General features: G+C 41.5%; 1 protein-coding gene across 1 annotated transcript in view; it reads left to right on the top strand.

The window, feature by feature from the left end:
* The window catches only part of RASGRF2 (Ras protein specific guanine nucleotide releasing factor 2), a gene marked incomplete at both ends in the record, with an annotated part of 125,822 nt that extends 118,945 nt beyond the window's left edge, over positions 1–6,877 (top strand). Inside the window, 6 exons of the mRNA XM_084278903.1 lie at positions 478–562; positions 1,157–1,354; positions 3,262–3,341; positions 5,173–5,290; positions 6,007–6,075; positions 6,785–6,877. Of these exons, the coding sequence (XP_084135029.1) occupies positions 478–562; positions 1,157–1,354; positions 3,262–3,341; positions 5,173–5,290; positions 6,007–6,075; positions 6,785–6,877 (643 nt within the window). The remainder of the gene's footprint in view (positions 1–477; positions 563–1,156; positions 1,355–3,261; positions 3,342–5,172; positions 5,291–6,006; positions 6,076–6,784) is intronic.
* Positions 6,878–19,355: the final 12,478 nt, after the last annotated feature.

The raw sequence follows: 19,355 nt of genomic DNA, 5'->3' as shown, positions 1-19,355 counted from the left end.
GGCTGTTTCTGTCATTGCCTCTGGCTCCCCAGTAGTTTGATCAGGTTTTGAAAGACTGAGATCTGCTAAGAAAAAAAAAAAGCTGTGGCCTAAGATCTGGGGTGGTGAAGGGTGAATGTGTGGAAGTGCTGAGTCCCTTGGGAGGGAGTGTCAAATCAGCTTCATTCATACAGCAGTTCAACATGGATATAACCATGTAAGCTGACAAGACCAATTTCAAATAGGGTCACAATGATGACAATTAGGATTGGGGGAGGGTATTAAAAGAAAAATAAATCTTCTTTATAATATTTACTGCTTCAGAAAGCATGAAAAATGGTATGGTGAAATGCTGGAATTACTGTAAAGCTGTATTATTAGCTTCTATCAAAATGAGGTATACTTGAAATCCACTTAGGCTGCAGTTACAGACAGATTTTGTACTGCATATATTAACAGCATTTCTGTTTGGTTTTTTTCTCTCCCATCAATGTCTAGAGAGTTTCTTGGGCAGGGCTGGATGAAAGTGGATAAAAATGAGAGAACACCCTATATTATGAAAACTAGTCAACACTTTAATGATGTAAGTACTCAAATATACATTGCTTTATAGGAACAACATTGACATTTAACTTTTTTTTAGATATTTTTTAATTCATTTTTTTGCAATCTGATGTAACTTCTTATCTAGTAGTAACTGGATTTTACAGTCTTTTTGTGATTAACCTTTTAAATCAAAGCACATGAAGATTCTGGTTTTCAAGAACTGGTACTCTGCATTTCAATGGCAATTTAATAGTGTACAACATTTCTAACTGTGCTACAATGCATTTTTACTTGCAGAAGAAAACAAATTTTCTCCAGACACTGAAAATATAACAATTCTATTTTTGTATCCCAAACCATATTTTTGCTTTTTACCATTTTCCTTGAATTTTACTGAGAGCCTTCACAATCAGTTTTATTCCTGCTGCCTTAGAGGTACTAACCGTTGCCTCTCTCACCCTTCTTTCACATCATCATTCCCTACAACACTTTTCTCAATATACTTTCTGTGGTTTTATTAAGAACCATGAGTTCTGTTATGCATTAGCTTTTTTCTACCTTAATTAATTAACTGTGTGTTTAAAGGGATTGCATTTAAATGTCCTAAATGTCTTCCTCTTTATTTGGTCAGATGAGTAACCTTGTTGCCTCCCAAATCATGAATTATGCTGATGTCAGCTCCCGGGCTAACTCAATTGAAAAGTGGGTAGCAGTAGCTGATATCTGTCGATGTATGCACAATTATAATGGTGTGTTAGAAATCACGTCAGCCTTGAACAGAAGTGCAATCTACAGACTTAAGAAAACTTGGGGTAAAGTATCCAAGCAGGTAAGAAAGATATGATTACAGCACGGTTTCTAGATTTCGTAGGCCCTTGTGTTCAGAAAACAGCATGTTAAGATAGGATTCCTCCCATAAATATTTCTACTTTTACAAGTACAAACACTTGTGCTGGAAGCACCAAATGGTACTGGTATTTCCTGTCACAGTATTTTGCATGTATCTTACCTCCCTTTTGGTATGATTAGTATCTCCTGGAACAAACTGATTCCAGTTGAAGTAGCCTAGGAATTGAGCCTGAAGTACCTAAATATTTGAGAAAACTAATTGAGATATTTTTAGATACACACATCGAGATGGCTACTAGCTATAAGTGTAGTCATCTCAGGTGCCTAAAATACAAGACTATTTCCCTGCCTGTGCAGAAAGCCATTAGAATGGTCAGCATGTCTGAGTTTTTCTGAGCATTTGCGGAGTTTTTTTGCTACCCAGTAAGAGACTAGACAACCAGAGCTCTTTCTCATATAGGTGCCTAAGTTTAATCCTTAACCATTATCTTGCTGCTGAGACTGTCAGCATCATGGCTGAGCCTGTGAGAATGGCTGCCAATAACAAGAATTTTAAAATCCACTATACCAGGAGGAAGAGTATCCAGTCTCTTACAGGGTGTTGGACTCAGTGAAGCTTATGGGTCCCTTCCAACTTGAGATATTCTATGATTATATGAGTTTGTGTTTAGAGAAATTGGTTGAATTATTTAAATCACATCTTTCTGCTGTTTCAGGAGGGAAAAAAAAGCGAATATTTTAGTATGATGGAATAACAGAGCAAAGAGGTCAGTAGGACAGAGCCAAACACTTGTAAGTTAGGCAGTATTTGGATAGAGGGTTTACTCCAGTGAGTTGGAAAATTTTAGATCGCCCTTTTTAGATACAGATAACTGACATGCAAAAGGTGGGCTTGAATCATTGCACTTCCTCCTCTGTGTGCTTCTCCAGCTTTTGCAAACCACTTAAGCATCCCAAGCAATTAAATCCACATAGTATACATTTTGATTGCACTGCCTCCTTTCTCCAGTCAGCTTTTTCTCAGATGTTTTATAGTTGGTGCTGTGTTCTTCTATTTAAGAATATGCTAAAAATCCTTCCAGTACAAACTGTTATATAACAGTTCACCTCCAGCAGCTTTATGTTTAGAATTCGTTTGATTTTTAAACTTCTCAATTAAAGAAAAACCCAACAGATTAATGTTGTTGCAAAGTTCTCCATTACTTACTGGAAATGTAATCTTTGTGTTTCATCAGCCTGCTGTTTAGAAACTATCTGATTCTGCCTACGGCTTTCTCTTAATTGGAAATTCAGTTTCAAATATGACAAGTTTCTCGTGATTCTCTACACTGTCTCAAGTCTATAGCATAAATAGACTGAAAAGCAAATTTATTTTACTCACAAAAATAACCAGACTCTCATGATGCCCACTGAAAGTATTTTGTGTAAGACAGTAATATATTTTCAAATACATATTCAGCTTTTATCAGAAACTTGGAGGCAAAACCAGCTCAGTGCAAGCTGCAAGACAGTAAATATCATTTAGTGTCACTAATTTCAGGATGCTCAGCAACATGTAAGATCAAGTCTCCAATATTCTTGTATACACAGTAGACTGAATTGCTGACCATTAATTTAATGAACTCATGTTTTTTTCCTGAATATGTGGTCTAGTAGTATTAGCATGGATACATGTTCTGTACATTACTGAAAGTAAAATTTTCAGTGCTGGCTAATCTCAGTTTTCAGAAATACACTAGGAACTACAGTGAAGCCAAATTTCTAATGCCTATGTTATTACTTTTAAAAATGGGGTGAAGATGCTAAGTGGATTACCCCTTTTCTAAAATGTAATCCCAGTCATTTATGTGCAACAGTGATGACATTTGTAATGCATTTTCTTTCTAGACAAAAGCTCTCATGGACAAGCTTCAGAAGACTGTATCATCTGAAGGAAGATTTAAAAATCTTAGAGAAACGCTCAAGAAGTATGCTTCCCTCCACCATACAATCCCATTTTGTTATTAGCAGTGCTAACGATTACTTGGCTTTGATTAAGCTTTCATAATATAATATTGGATAATATTTTCACCTAATAACCTTTTACATTCTGTTTTTATTTCTATTTGGCATTATTGTTTTGCTGAACGTCCCATGATTTAGTACCTCTGATAGATAAATATAATATCTTCAGAGAATTACTGAAACAAATTAAACTATTATTCTGTCTGAGTGTTCCCTGTTGGGGTTTTACTTACACTGATAAACTTTTTCAATAAGTATGAAGCCAAGTTTATAAGAAAAAGTTCTTATTAAAAAACAACATTCCAAATTGTTGTTCTGGATAAGAAGTTTAGGATTTAAGAATAGGCTTGAGTCAGATCAAATATCACTCACCCTTTTATCTTGTTTCTGATGGTGGCCAGTAGCTGATGAAAGGGGTGTAATGACAGGGCAAATGCACAGTGATATGTCATCTCCTGTATGCTCCCAGCCCCCTGTAGTCAGTCACCCTGGAAAACAGCCTGTTTTTCTGAACAGTAGTCCTTGAGTATTTTTTTCTTTAATTGATGTGCCAGATTGTGTTTGACTGTATGTAATTTCGGTACCCAAATTATCCTGTGCAAGGGTTTGACAGTTTTATGTTGACTCCAACTGTATGCACACAAAACCTGCATTTTCACAAGCTCTGTAATTGGAAGTAGGCTTTCCAGGGTTGAGTGGTACCACTAATTTAAATGATCTTGAGAGAAGCAAGAATAATTCCTGTAATGCTTCAAAATATACCTAGTTCAAGTTAGTAATTTTTTACTTCTAAAAATGCTTTTGGGGAACTAATAACTTTTAAAAAATGTTTTTACTCACAATATATGAACAGGTACTTTCATACACCTTTCAGCTAATATAGTGCTTGTCTGTGTGCAGCAATCACCTTCATAATATAAAAAAAAAACCCCAGAATGAAGTGCACTGCTGAGTGTAGGCAGCAGTCTGCCTAAGTTAACAGTACAGCCATCACCCTGCATTTTTCTTATGCCAAGAGCTCCAGAAAACCAAGTTTGCTACTATCTCTGCTGAGGCAAGAATCAGTGAGCATGGAACAGGGGTTATTGCATCAGGGAATCAACAATCATTATCCCATTCCTCCTGTCCCTCCAAGAAAAGAAGATCCCTGTTCTCCAGGGTCTGCATTAACATTTTTCCAGGTCATGTTTGCTGCCTCTCTGTTGTCCTCTTCCTTCTTTTGTATTCACTGCAGGGAAAGCCTGAAAAGACTTCGACAGAGTGGTACATATATATATTGATACACACACACATAGGTTTATACACTTATATATCTCATTTATATATATGTACATATTGCACATGTATATCCATAGATATGCATATATATCTCCCCATGCACATGTACACACTCACATGCATGTGTGCTCGTTATACTAGGATACTTACAGGACTGCAGAACACCAGCCATGCATAATCACATCTATAAACGTTCTTAGCTTGTATGTAGCATCAATTTCAAGTGGTGTCTGTGAGCCAGGATTGAAATATGCCTGAAGATATGCTCTGAGTCCAGAGGTTACCTGTCCTACTTCTCTCACTCTATCATGTTACCATTCTACCTTTTAATACTGGTTTTCTGCTGTTAATACTAGATATGGGATACAATACATGTAATTGTGGAGCAATTACAACTCAAGTGAAGTCAGAGAAGCTGTTTGTGTTTGGTTAGAAGTACTTTAAGTATTATTTTGTCTTAATTTAAAAAGTTTCTGAATTTAGCTTCAGCAAATAAGCTGATTTCTTGTTTCACAGTTGTAACCCACCTGCTGTTCCCTACCTTGGAATGTACCTGACGGACCTGGCATTCATTGAAGAAGGAACACCAAACTTCACTGAGGAAGGCCTTGTCAATTTTTCCAAAATGAGAATGGTAATTTTCTGTTCCTTATACCATGTGTTTAATTATGTGAGTTAATTACTGATCTAGTTACCACTCCCTACAGTTGAACTTCCGAGATGTGCAAGTATATGGCACCTTAGGTAGCTATTTGAAAGCAATTACTTGACCCAGTCTTCTATCACCACCTTCTGGTAAACTGAGTACTTTTACAGGGTGAAATTGCCTCCAATTAGTTCTTAGACAGACAGAAAATGCAGCTGTCTGAAACTTGCCAAGGAGCAACAAAAGGCTTTTTGAAATAAACAAAATCAGAGAAATGTGGTGATTCACCAGAAAAGAAGTAATCACAAAATTCAAGTATGCTAGGGTCTATCTAAAAAAGTACTTTGAAGTTGATTTGTCTTCAGCTGCTGTGTGATACTGCTTTGTAACAACTCAGAGGGAAGCATGGAAATTTCTAATCTCAGTTTAATGCCCTTCTTATGGCTACACATTGCAGAGTCGCTCAAGGCAAAGAGAGGCAAAGAGGAAATCGGTGTGGAGGGAGGAGAGACAAGGTGGCTCACTTGGGGTTGAACAATAAATGGTTAATTTAGGAAACTTAAATCCTTGGAAGCTGCTAGAAGATGATCTCTGCCCTTCCCTTCCCTCCTCCAAGACTAAATTGCATTATTTGTTGCCTCATGTGGCTTAGCTGGAGTCAAAATGCAGTTACACTTACTCACATACCTGTACTCTTTTCAAAGATCTCACATATCATCAGGGAAATACGACAGTTCCAGCAGACCTCCTACCGCATAGAGCATCAGCAGAAGGTAAGGCTCTTCTTAGGCACTGTTACCTGCTAATGAAATCAAAGCTGTGGTAGGATGTAGTTGTAAAATACAGCTATTGTTGAAAGCTGTAATCTCTGTATTCTGCTCCCACACACAGAGGGGAGAGAGCAGACAGGAATATGGACGGGCTCTCTGTGGCTGTAATACCCTCAATCCTGGCAGAAAGTCTTTATTTGACACTGTTTTAAAAAGCAAATTTCCTTCTCTGGGAATTTGGGATTGCAGCCTTCATAGGTCTGGGGTACAAGGGAACAGCTTAAAAGGGAATTGTGTGCTCCTTGCCCAGTTGGAAGTGTAATTCCTGAGGGTTTCCCAAAATCCTGGGATTAGGAGACAGGATCTTGCATCTGCCGATGTGTGCATCCTGCAGTTCTGTGTCCCTCATGGGACAGATGACAATTTCCTGAAGCCAGTCTGTGCCTTCAGAGAAGATGTCATCTCAGACTTTGGAAGAACACCATGGGCTTAGGTAACCCCACAAAAGACCTGCCCACTCATAAGAGGCTGTACTTGACTCCTAGAGTGTTGCTGGTACAGCTTCATACCTTTGAAATGAGCTGTTGTGCTTCTCAAGAAAATGACATGAGGGGATGTCAGGATCCAAAATAGGCTGAAGGGGAAAAAGAAAGGAGGTGAATTTTTGTGGAAGTACCATACAGTCTGTTCACCTGTGTTTTTTCTATCCCAGGTCACTCACTATTTACTTGACAAGACACTCATCATAGATGAAGATACCTTGTATGAACTTTCCCTAAAGATTGAACCCAGACTCCCCGCCTGAACAGCCAGCTTTGCCTCAGAGTATAAAGAAAGCTTTAGTACGATGAACAAAATCATGCATGCCAAGTCCTAAAGACAGCAAGGGAAATATTGGGAAAAATGCAAGCTCTCTTTTCCAATAAAAGAGGTACAAGGCCTCACAGCATTTCCCTCTCAGGCAACGAAAATGAGCATTGGAGGTGGAAGACGAAGATGCTTCCTACCAGGATAAAGTGATTGCTGCTTTGCAAAGATAACGTTTTGCAGTAGGGACTATGCATTTAATGGAAAATAGGAGACTTTCCAGTGAACGGGTACTCATTGTAGCCACCTTAAGTGACAAATTAAGGGGACAGATTTAAATGGTGGTAATATACTCAGGTATATTAAGATAAATGATCAAAGCGAGATGGCTGTGACGTGGTCTGGGTTGATGACTAACGATGCGTTCACTGAGGCAGTATTGGCAGTGGTGTCCTCATTTCATGTTAACTTAATTGGAAAAAACAGGACCTTAACAGTCATGTACTGTCTTGGAGTGACATCAAGCTAGCATCTAGTATCTTCAGATCAGCAGTTGTTCAAAATACTTGCTATACATTTAATGCTACCCTTTATAAAATGTTACCTTCTTTAAATGTCTTGTCAGTCTTTTCTAATGATGTGACTGATTTTACCTATAAAGGAATTGTAAGTATTTTTTCATGAATAATACACAATGAGATCATTTACAGCATGGAAAGTGAACGAACTAGTTGAATAGCTGTAAATAGCTGCCAGTCTTGCGAGCTTCAGCTGGGAAATACAAGGTTAGGAGCTATGCCTGAGACTGGAGAAATCCAGGCGTAGAGTGACTGGGATGGTGAATCACGCTGCACACAGCCCTGGAAAAGGCACTTTATTTTTCCTGCACCTCCTGCAGCTTCTCTGACAAGTCAGGCTACAGAGCACTTTCTGGGCACACTGTGGAGAGAAACACATGTCCGGTCTGGCTGTGGGTAGTGATCAGCAGTGAGCACTAGGAGTTGGAGTGACGAGTTTAATTTTGGTTTGAAAAATGTCTGGTTTTCGTTTGTTCAGCCATTCAGCACTGGCTTAGCTCTAAATTGTTCACATCAGTGGCAAACTTGGAATGCCAGCAAACACAAACAATATCTTTTTTATCTGTGCTAGTGATTATCATTTGCATATAGGCATATGTTTAATAAAATGTGCTATTTATAAATGTGTTCAAAGCCTACGCTTTTGTGACATAACAGGTAGATAGATGTCATTTCTACAGCTAGTTGGTACTTCCTAAATTTTCCTGATCAAGAGTGGCATGTTGTAGCTGCATGGAAAGTGAGCTCAAATGCATGCTGTAAAGTGTGTAATAGTATAAAACGCAGGTGTTGGCACTGTTGAAAAAAATTGGCTGGAAAAGTGTCCTTACTTTTCCAATGATACTCAGCCAGTTAAAGAAATAGGGCTATATCTCTGTATACCTCCCTTAAATCCTCTCAGGGAGATAGGTGTTTAAAATAGATTGCGACCTAGGCCTGTTTGATCTGACATATCTTACCACAGTCATGATGCTTCTTAATGCTGGCGATAAAAAATGGATCTGCCTGGCTTGTGGTTTTTGTCTTTATTTGCACTTTAATTATATTGCTGGCCCAGCACAGAGCTGCACAATAAATTCCATTCGTTCTGTCTGACTGTAACTGCTAGCAGTTATAAATGTACCTTAGCAACTGTAAATTTCATTAAGGTTCTTCACCACAAGGACCATCTCTTTGTAAATAACTGCATGAGGAAACGTCACAAATACTGGAAAATTCCTCCATTAGAAGAGCAGGCAGCAACAGAGAAGGAAATTCCAGAAACAGTTTAAATAGTTCTGGCTAATGATTGCTGTAGAAATGAATGTGGAAAAATGTTACTTATAGAAGCTTTTTATTGTCAGAAATGTGTTTTTTTTTCCTTCTCACTAATGACTGACAAGAAGCTGATTGCATCCCAGTGCATGATATGAAGAAAAAAGCATGGTTTGTTTGGACCACGAAACCATCTTACTGTGTATTTTCTGTACAAAAGCAGTTACCATATGGTAGCTTCATAAAACACTTCGAAGTAATGAAGAAACAGGGGAAAAGTGGTCCAAAAAGTGATTTCTTAACTTGGTTTTATTGTTTCTCTGTTAACAAAGAAAATGTGCAACAACTGTCAATGTCAATTGGCATCTCTGTTGTGTGCTGCTAACCGCTGCTTCATCTGCCTGTACCCTATTTTACCAAATGTCCTTGATATTCTTAGGGTTACAGGATACAATTCTTCATCTTAACTCTTTTCACAGATCACTGTGCTGTACTTTATGTGTGTATGTCAGCTCTTCAGAGTTTAAGAGCATTTTCAATGCATTTCAGTGCTCGCAATACGCAGGGGCAGTGCTGTGCTTGTGGTACAGCATTACAGATGGACAGAGGAAGGCAAAGGATTAGACATTTTGGGTTTGTTTTTTGGGTTGTTTTTTTTTTAAAGTGCTGAGCATCCATATCTTAAATTCAGACACCATGGTAGTTAAGCCCCTCTGGAAAAGCATGTAGTATTTATATGCCAAAACTTACCTTTTGTGTCAGCGGCACAGTTTAGATTAGAATCCCTCAAGTAACTAGATACTTGATTTGGGTTCAGAGCAACAAAACCAAGCAAACTCAAAGGTTTTGTTCACAGTAACATTTGATTTGCTGATGAGTAATACTCGCTTTTTTAGTTGGGGATAACCCTGCATTCGTTAAAATACAGGAGGTGACCACTCAAAGAAGTGAGCGTGCATCTTGTTACCCACAACCTTCTCCAGTCTTGCAACCCTAACCGGAGCTGGAAACAGGCTGTTCAGCAGGATATCCCACACAGCAAGCATTGAGCATGTGTGTGCCCTGCAGCTGGGCTGTGTATTTCACATAAGTGGATGGAGTGCCTCTGCTACAGTCCTGCTGCAGCCTGTGAGCTCTGGCCATAGTTAGTAGGCAGCAGCAACCTGCTTTGTGCGAGGCTTTGCCTAGTACATCTGTGTAGCCAGCTAGCACAGTGATCTCCCTGTACAGCGCACCGGGATTGTGGAGCTCCTTGCTACCACCTTCTCTGTGCCACTCCACCACAGCCATATAATGTATGGAGATGGAAATCCCAGTCACAAAACACCCACTGTTTGCCTCTGTTGTTCTAGGAAGGATGTCTCCAAGTGAGACTCTGTCATTTGGATCTTGCTGTCTTTCGGGATCTTGTCAATTATATGTCTGATGTCATGGAAGCAGAGCAGACTTGGTTTTCTGCAATTGGAGCTGGAAAAGCCTGGCTTGTGGAGGATTTGAAAGAAAGAGTAGGGCTGAAGCACCTATCACTTGCCTTTCTTAGCTCCCCAGCCCTGCTGCACCGGTCAGATGTGACAGCAGTTCTCACACTGGATGGGCTGCTCCCTGCGGCAGTCTCCGGACAAAAATGCCTCAGGATGTACAGGCTGGCTGGATGCAATGGGGATAGAAAATTTGCCAGCAAAGTCCAAAGGGAGTTTTGCAGTATTTTTTATTGCATAAGTAGCAGCCCAGATTCAGCCTGTAGTTATCCGGGAACCTGGGCAGCAGCACAGACACGTCCCCTTCCATGTGACAGAGAGCACTTGTCACACGCTGGTATGGGGTTAGAGTTGCCTTCACCCCAGCCTTCACTGCCCCCCACCCTCTCCCCTCCCTCCCCCCCTAACTTCACCAGTATTGTTAGTGGACTGAGCCCGTGATTAGCCATCATGTGGAAGAAAAGACACGTTTGTTGAATCTGCAGTGACAGTAAGTGTATATTCTGTCCCGTTCGGCTAGTCCTGTAACACACCAACACCTAGCTTAACCATGAGAGATGATACTGGGACTGATCACCCTTATTTAAAAGCAAGGAAGAGATATCTGTCCTCTTTCTGCTTTGCTAGTTCTTAATACTGATTATTGTTCTGTAGAATAAAGAGGAACTTAGCTATTTAAAGTATTTACTAACTTTAACCACATTTGCTTTGACTTAAGGACATGTTCATTATTCCAGATTTTCCTCTGAATTGCTATTTATTTTAAGGGGTTTACAAAAACATTGCTTTATTTGTATTGATAGTCTTTTCACACTTCTCAGCAACATTAAATTTAGATATAGGAATTAAAATTATCACCTATAGAGACATTTTTACCCACTCATAATTGTTTCTCATTAAGAGCAAAATCCTTCAGACCTCATTCTGATAATACCTTAGGCTTCACTGAGAGCTTTTCATAAGTAAGTATTTGGGGATCTGGCTCTCAGCTATTTGCCTGTTACAGTTTTTTTGCCTCCAAAGGTCAAATGTCTCTTTGTAGGATGCTTTGTGTCCAATACGCTGCTCAACTATGGTTGTTCTGTTGTACCTTTACTTTTGAAACAGTCTCTGAAGTTTTGTTCTTTAGGACAATAGATGTATGTTTATTTGACAGATGTACCTATATCTAACATGTTGCTTAGTACAAAATCCAGATGTTTTTGCATGTATTGTAATTTATCTTTTGACCTGAGGTTATTGCTTTGTATTGTTAGTAAGGCATATCAGGCAGGGTGTTGTGCCTATATGCTAATTAAAGTTTCTCTGTTTTTTCCCTGAGTTTCAAGAGTCCTTACTGTATCTGTTAATTATTTTTACCCCTGCAGTGGTGAATAATTAAATCTACTGCTTTGCATTACTGAGTCTTTGAGAGAAGCACGGGAGCAGAAGGGGCATGCTGTTAATATGAAGGGCAAAAATCAGAGACAATTCTGGGTCTCATTACTGGGAAGGAATGGTCAAATTACTGTGTTTTATTCTGTGTTCGCCCGTGCTGCATTGCAGCTGCTGTGGGCATTGCTGGGAATAATGCTGATTTTAACTTGGAGCAGAGAGTGAAGCCTACTTCGCGCACAACCAGAAATGCTGATCCACTGTGAGGTGCACAGCATAAATAAGACACGTGAACCAGCCACAACTCATCCTTCTTCAGCTGAGGAAAGCCTCTCCCCTTCCAGACTTTATTTCATAGAGTCATAGAACCCGTTAGGTTGGAAGGGACCTTTAAAGGTCATCTAGTCCAACCCCCAGCAGTGAGCAGGGACATCTTCACTAGATCAGGTTGCTCAGAGCCCCATCAAGCCTGACCTTGAATGCCTCCAGAGATGGAGCCTCCACTGCGTCTCTGTTTAACCTGTGCCAGAGATCCACCACCCTCAGAATAAAGAGCTTCTTCCTCATGTCTAATCTAAACCTGCCCTGCACTACTTCAAAACCATTGCCCCTCATCCTATCACTACATGCCCTTACAAATAGCCCCTCTCCAGCTGTCCTGTAGCTCCCTTCAGGTACTGGAGGGGGCTCTAAGGTGTCCCTGGAGCCTTCTCTACTCCAGGCTGACTCACCCTGTCTTCATAGCAGAGGTGCTCCAGCCCTCTGACCGTTTTTGTGCCCTCCTCTGGACCTGCTCCAAGAAGTCCATGCCCTTGCACTGAGGGCTCCAGACCTGGACACAGTACTGCAGGTGGGGTCTCACCAGAGCAGAGGGGCAGAATCACCTCTCTTGATCTGCTGGCCACACTTAGAGGAAGGTACAAGTATTAAATAAGAGTTTAAATATAATTTCAGAAGGTATTTAAGGACTTCCTATTCAGTAGAATATTTCTTTAGGCAAAAGGTAGTGAATTCTATAAATAGTAAATGACATTGTAATTTACTTCTCTATCTTTGTTACCCTGTTGTTTTGCATTTGGACTTTTGTCTAAACATCCCTGGCCTTCTCTTGGCTGTTGTCCTGCCCCGGATTTAAAGAAATAGTTTATCTACATCTTAGACTCAAGTAAACACGGAAAACATTTTGTATGGCACGTTCCTCCTTCTGCAATAGGAAAAGAAGCCACACAGCAAAAAAAATGGCTGGCAAATTAAAGCAAAATCATTTGAGACTACAAAACTAGATTCCCAGTGTCTGTCACAGGCTTTAATTGCTGTTTACTGCTTTCCTTTGTTGAACTGGGTAATTTCTTTAAGATAGGATTATGCCACATCAGGTCTAAGATGGAGATAAAGCAACTGACGTATTAAAATCAGCATCTATTCAGTACTCTATGACCTTGCAGTCACATTTTCTGCAATCTTTTTACATTTTTGGTGTTTGACATAAAGACTGGAATTGACTGAGAGAGAAACTTGCTCTTGAAGTTGTCACATATTTTCAATGCAAGAAAAAAAAAAAACCCAAACTCCTTGCCAAGCAGCTGTGTTTAAAAGGACTGTGGGGTAATTTTGTTTTCCTTACACTTCAAATCATTTCATTAGTCTTCTGCTAAAGAGTTGGCTGGTTTTGCAATCTTTCCCCAAGGTCGTCATCACCATAGCATCAAGGAATCCCAGACTGGTTTGGGTCAGAAGGGACCTCAAAGCCCATCTAGTTCCTCATCATCATCATCGGCAGAGACACCCTCCACTAGCCCAGGTTGCCCAAAGCCCCATTCAATCTGACCTGACCACTGCTTGTGAGGGGGCAGCCACAGTTTCTCTGGGCAGCCCGTGCCTGTGTGTCACCAACTTCATATGTCCAGTCTCAATCTACCTACCTTCAGTTTAAAGTTATTACCTCTGGTCCTGTCACTGCAGGCCCTGGTAAAAAGTTTCTCAATCTTTCTTACAAAGGTCCCTTTATGTATTGAAAGGCCCGAATTAGGTCTTCCTGGAGCCTTATCAGGGCTGAACAAGCCCAGACTGTCGTCACAGGAGAGGTGCTCCAGCCCTTTGATCATTTTTGTGGCCTGCTCTGGACTCACTCCAACAGCTCTACATCTTTCCTGTACTGGAGACCCCAGAGCTGGACACAGTACTGTTTGTGGGGTCCCACAAGAGCAGAGTAGAGAGGGAAAAGAACCCCTCTATTGTCCTGCTGGTCACACTGCTTTTGGTCCAGCCCAGGACACTGTTGGGTTTCTGGACCACCAGCACACATTGCCAGCTTGTTCCCAATTTTGTGTCCATCAGTATCCTACAGCCTTTCTCTGCACAGCTATTCTTCCCCAAAGTCTGTGCTGATGTCAAGGACTGTCCCAGTCCACATGCAGGACCTTGCACTTGGCTTTGTTGACCTTCTCACACAGTTTTAAGTTTAGACTGTTTTAAGCAGCTTCAGGAGGATGGCTATTTTCTATTTCTTAGTATGTTGGGAAAAAACAGCTAAATACTCTATATACTCACAGAAATGATCAAATCTGTGAGGAGATCTGACAGTACACAGCCATTTTTAATCTTGACCATTAAGAAAGAGGGGGAAGCAAGCTGGTACAAGCTGTTCAAAATCCCTAGGTCTGTGAATAAAAGCTGAAGTTGGTCTTGACTGTGCAGAGATAATGAGAATTGTGAAGTCTTAACTATGCCTTGAAGTCTCATTTGAATGTTCTGTCCCTATCTGTGACTGTTCTGCCTATCTGGCCTGGAATTAAAATTTGAGAAGAGCACATTTTTGCTTGAAATTTCCGGTTTCAAAGAGGACTGAAACAATAACTGGGGTTTGTTCCAATTCCCTGTCTGATGGAGCCAACCCTCTGTATGTGGGTTGATAAGCGTAGTGGCAGAAGCCACTTAAAATTTGTTTTCCTGGAGATAGCAACTCCACTGTGTAAGACTGAATCAGACACCACCCTCCCATAGTAATGCTCATGGGTGTGCACATGCCTAGACAGATGGGTCAGAAACAGGCTTGTGTTCTCTCCCACTACTCTTCCTGGAAGCTCTTCAATTCTACAGACTGGGAACAATATGTATAAATCCTGTCTGGATCCAAGATACATCACACATAAATCATGAGTAGTAACATTTCCAGGCAGAGAAGACACAAAGCCCTATCAACGTTTTCTGTTCTGCCCTAGCTCTAAATATTTTATCTATTCCATTTTGTTTTTCTGTTAAAATTTCATCTCCAGTGGGAGACCCATTGGAAACAGAGCACTTTGTTCCTTCTCTAACCATGCCTGCTACAGTTTCCATGATAGGAAATGCTGGATCAGCATGGTGGAAGGGAGGAAAGTGTCCAGAGCTCAGCCTATCCGAGTATGTCTGTTGGCTGTGTTTCTCTAGTCATTACTCTTTCAAATTCTGACTGTATCTCAGAACTGATTAATTTTACAATGCTGGTACTTTTAAATTAACTTCTGCATTTTCAGTGCTGTTTTAGGAGAGGATTAAGAATTCCACGTGTGGAAAGGCTGGTGTTGGAGACTCAGATCGGTTTTGGGATGTGCTTTGGGGACAAAGCAGTAGCCTACTGGATTATGAGTCTCTCTCAGCAGCAGCGGGTGGCCCTGCAGCAGAACAACACAGTTAATATCCTGCAGAGGGTCAGAAAGCAGAGAATATCAAAGTCTGCTTGTAAAGCAGAAATGTTTGTTTGTAAGCACATTCTCAACATACACTCTTGAAAGAAAATAGTATTTCAGTGAGATACAACTATTTTTTTTTTCCATTTTTAAACGAGACAAAAGCTTCACCAAAAAATGTGATGCAAAAACAAACTTTCAAATTGTCATCCCTCTCACACACGAGACAATTCCTACACTAGGCAATTCCCACCTTCAGTATTGCCTCTCTAATTAAAAACATATGCAGTGCAATACTGTGCAATGAAGCCTGGAACACAGCTGGGACCACATTTTAGGCAACTGTGCTGAAGGGTATATGGTTCTGCCGCAAGGATTTTGGATATTCTTGCTTTTCCAAAGGGTCAACTCCATTTTTAGGAAAACGTTTTCTCCTCTATTTGGCCAGAAAATGCATGGCTAATTATAGAGAACCTTTCCTATAGTATGTGCTGGATGACCTGTGAAGAGCAACTTCAATAACTTAAAATAACCAGGGTTATTTTTAACAGGTTGGTTGGATCTAGTTGAGGTCTTTATTTGGTAGACATGCATTAGCACCTTGAAGTGCCTTTCTTTGGAGTAAGCATAACTTTATGAGGACCATTCTGTGCCTACCTAAGCACTTGGCCATGGCAAATTTGTGCCCATGCTTAGCAACCAGTGCTTGCTTAAATTTCATCAACTTCAGCAGGGTGCACATGGTTGAATGCTGCCTCAAAACAGAAGGTTTTTATAGTCTGAGATCTCAGTGGCTGCATATACTCTATGTAACTGGATATTCAACATCCAAAGTCACAGTGGAATCTCAGTAAGAGGTCTGCCAACCATGTGGTCAACAATTACATTTATTCCCGAGGTGGTATGCTTCACCATATTCACCTCAAGAACCTCAGGAGTTAAAAAGCCATCAACCTTGAAACCCAGTGATTGCTGTCACATGAGGGGCAAGCCAACTGCTAGCTGTAAGGGTGCTGTAGGTAGTGTGGTGATTGAGCAGTGACTGAGCAGGACACGCAGCTCACTCCCCGAGGAGAAACAGACCCTCCATGGGTTGGGATAGGGACAGTTCACTGACAAAATCATCAAGAAAGGAGAACAAAAACAGCCCTGAGCAAGTTGCACTTACACCCAGCAATAACACCACATACCTTATTCATCCAATGATGACACAGAGCAGTGCACCAACACAAGGACCAACCCAACACCCCAGATGCACTTGGACTGCCCTGAAAGCACCCAGGAGCACCCCTGCCTTATCAGCCTCTTTTATGAGGGAGTGATGTCAGGTGAGGTGGAAACAGCCAGGGCTAACTCAGCTCACCTGTGCTGGCTGCCTGGGGAGGTTGGCTCTAGCCTGGACAGAACCAGGACATTATCCACCCCTTTTTCCACACATCACACCTGGATCTTACATTTTCAGTTGATTTGTGAGGTCCATAACATATGATTTATACCTCATTTATGCCATCTACCATGGACAGATTTGTTATACACCAACAATTTAGTGACTGTCCTCACCTCAAATTAAATCCCCTTGGGGTACACACTGGAATTCCCCGTCCTTTCGCATCACCCACCAAGTACACCCAGGTCTCTGAGCAAAAGCAATCCCATGAATGGATTTCCCTTTGCCTGAAGCAGGAACAACCCAGACTGTCTTCCCCGATAGGTTTTTCATGTGTACTACAGGGACTTTATCCCCCTCCACAGTCTGTGGGAGTTTTGATTGGGCTGGGCCAGCTCGATTGGTAGATCCCCTGGAATTAACCAGCCATGTGGCTTTGGCTAAATGCATATCCCAGTTTTTTAGGGTTCCACCACCCATTGCTTTTAGTGTAACAGTCCATCGTGTCTCTGTTTTCCCGGAGGCTGGTGCATGGCAGGGTATATGATATACCCATTCGATGCCGTGTTCTTTGGCCCAGGTGTCCATGAGTTTATTCTGAAATGAGTCTCATCGTCTGACTCGATTCTTTCTGGAGTCCCATGTCACCAGAGGACTTGCTTCTCAAGACCCAGGATGGTGTTCCAGGCGGTGGCATGGGGCACAGCACAAGTTTCTAGCCAGCTGGTGGTTGCTTCTACCACTGTGAGCAGATGCCGCTTGCCTTGGCATGTCTGTGGGACAGTTATGTAATCGATCTGCCAGGCCTCTCCATATTTGTATTTCAGCCATCATCCTCCATACCACAGAGGCTTTAACTGCTTGGCTTGCTTGATCAAGGCACATGTTTCACATTCCTGGATGACCTGTGAGATAGTGTCCATGGTCAAATCCACCCCTTGATCACAAGCCCATCCCTTGGGCAACGTGTCTTAGCATTATTTAACAATCACATTCAATTTATGGGGAAGGCTGGGCAAGGGGGGAGTGGGGGTGAGGAGGGCTGGGGGGGAGGGAGGGGATGCTTTCTCCTCCTCTTTCTCCTCCTCTTTCTCCTTTAGGCTTGTTACAGCATCTTTTGAGAACTTTGACTATCCCTGGGATGTTCAGACCAGTATATGCTCACCCTCCTGAATGTCTTTCTGGTCTTACACGTTACCAACAACTGTTGCACAAATATTGCCAAGAAATCTTCCCTGGGGCTTGAAGGGCTAGAGTAGTGGTAGAGCATGGGACTATTAATCCAAGGGTCATGACTTTAAGCCCCCAAAGTTAGGATGTTGCTTACCCAGAGCTGCACGTAATTACCTCTCTCCAATGCCCTGGCTGCACTCAGTCTGTCCTGGAGGTACCCAGGAGCACCTGTCCCTGATAAGCCCTTTTTCACAGAACATTAGGAGTTGAAAGGGACCTCTGAAAGGTCATCTAGTCCAACCCTCCTGGATCACCCAGACTAGATCACACAGGAACGCATCCAGGAGGGTTTTGAATGTCTCCAGTGAAGGAGACTCTACAACCTTTCTGGGCAGCCTGTGCCAGCACTGTCACTCTCACAGTGAAAAAGTTTCTCCTTATATTCACATGGAACTTCCTCTGCTTCAGCCTGCACCAGTTGCCCCTTGTCCTATCACTGCCATCACTGAGAAGAACCTGGCTCCGTCCTCCTGACTCTCACCCTTTACATATTCATAAACATTAAGAAGGTCACCCCTCAGTCTCCTCTTCTCCAAGCTACAGGAACAGCCTACGCTTACCTGTGCTGGTTGCTTGGGGAGGTTAACTCTGGCCTGGCTGGGACCAGGATGGACAGTGACTCTCTGCAGCAGTGCAATGGCAGAACTCTGACTCTAGCCACAGGAGAGCTACTGATGGGTGTCCTTCCAAGCTCTTCAGAACAGACACAGCATCCTCTAGTTCTGAATTAGATGCACATCCTAAGTGTGAATAACTAGGCTTGTAATTTCTGACCTGATTCCTTTGACTACTAATAAATTATTTCCCACATATGGAAATTTTACTTCTTCTTTGAAAGAGAAGTGCTCATCAGAAAGGCTTAGACAACATCACCTTCGGTCTGTACAGGCAACTTCTCTGTTCAGCAGCATTCACAACAAACTCCAATGGGGAACAAATTATTGCTGAATTTCAGCTGAACTCCCTGTGCAGGGACAGGTGGCATTAATATGAATAGCAATTGAATTAATGCTCAGCTACTGCTAGCTCCCCAGCACAAGCAATGAGGACGAGACAGCATTTTAATTGGGAGACTTCACATAAATATTTAGGTCAGACAGAGATGAAAATAAAGCATTATTTATGGACAGTTCTTAGCATCTCAACTGCTTCTGTAGCTGAGTTCCTCACAAGATAGATCAAAGAACAATAGTCAGACCAAGGTACTTTTAAGTATTAATGGTACATGCTTAGGAGATCATAAGGGAACTTGCTAGCACTGTTTGCCAGGTGTTAGTGACGTTAGCTAGCAGGCTGAGTTTTGTTTGCATCTTCTGTCCTTCCAGGCTCTGAGCTGGCAAATAGCTTAAACGTCTGTGTATGCCAGCCAGGGTGCTTCAGTTCACAGTATCACCTACTTCAAAGTGAAGGTCTTTGCCCTCTCAAGGGCTTTATGAAAAAAGGCAATCTTTAGTCAAAAATTTAAATTGAGATATGGACCTCAGTTCCTGCACTTGGATTTGTT

This window comes from Gallinula chloropus (genome assembly GCF_964237585.1).
Source record: "Gallinula chloropus genome assembly, chromosome: Z".
NCBI lineage: Eukaryota > Metazoa > Chordata > Aves > Gruiformes > Rallidae > Gallinula > Gallinula chloropus.
The sequence above is the reverse complement of the archived record's forward strand: the minus strand, read 5'-3'. Positions and strand labels throughout refer to the sequence as shown.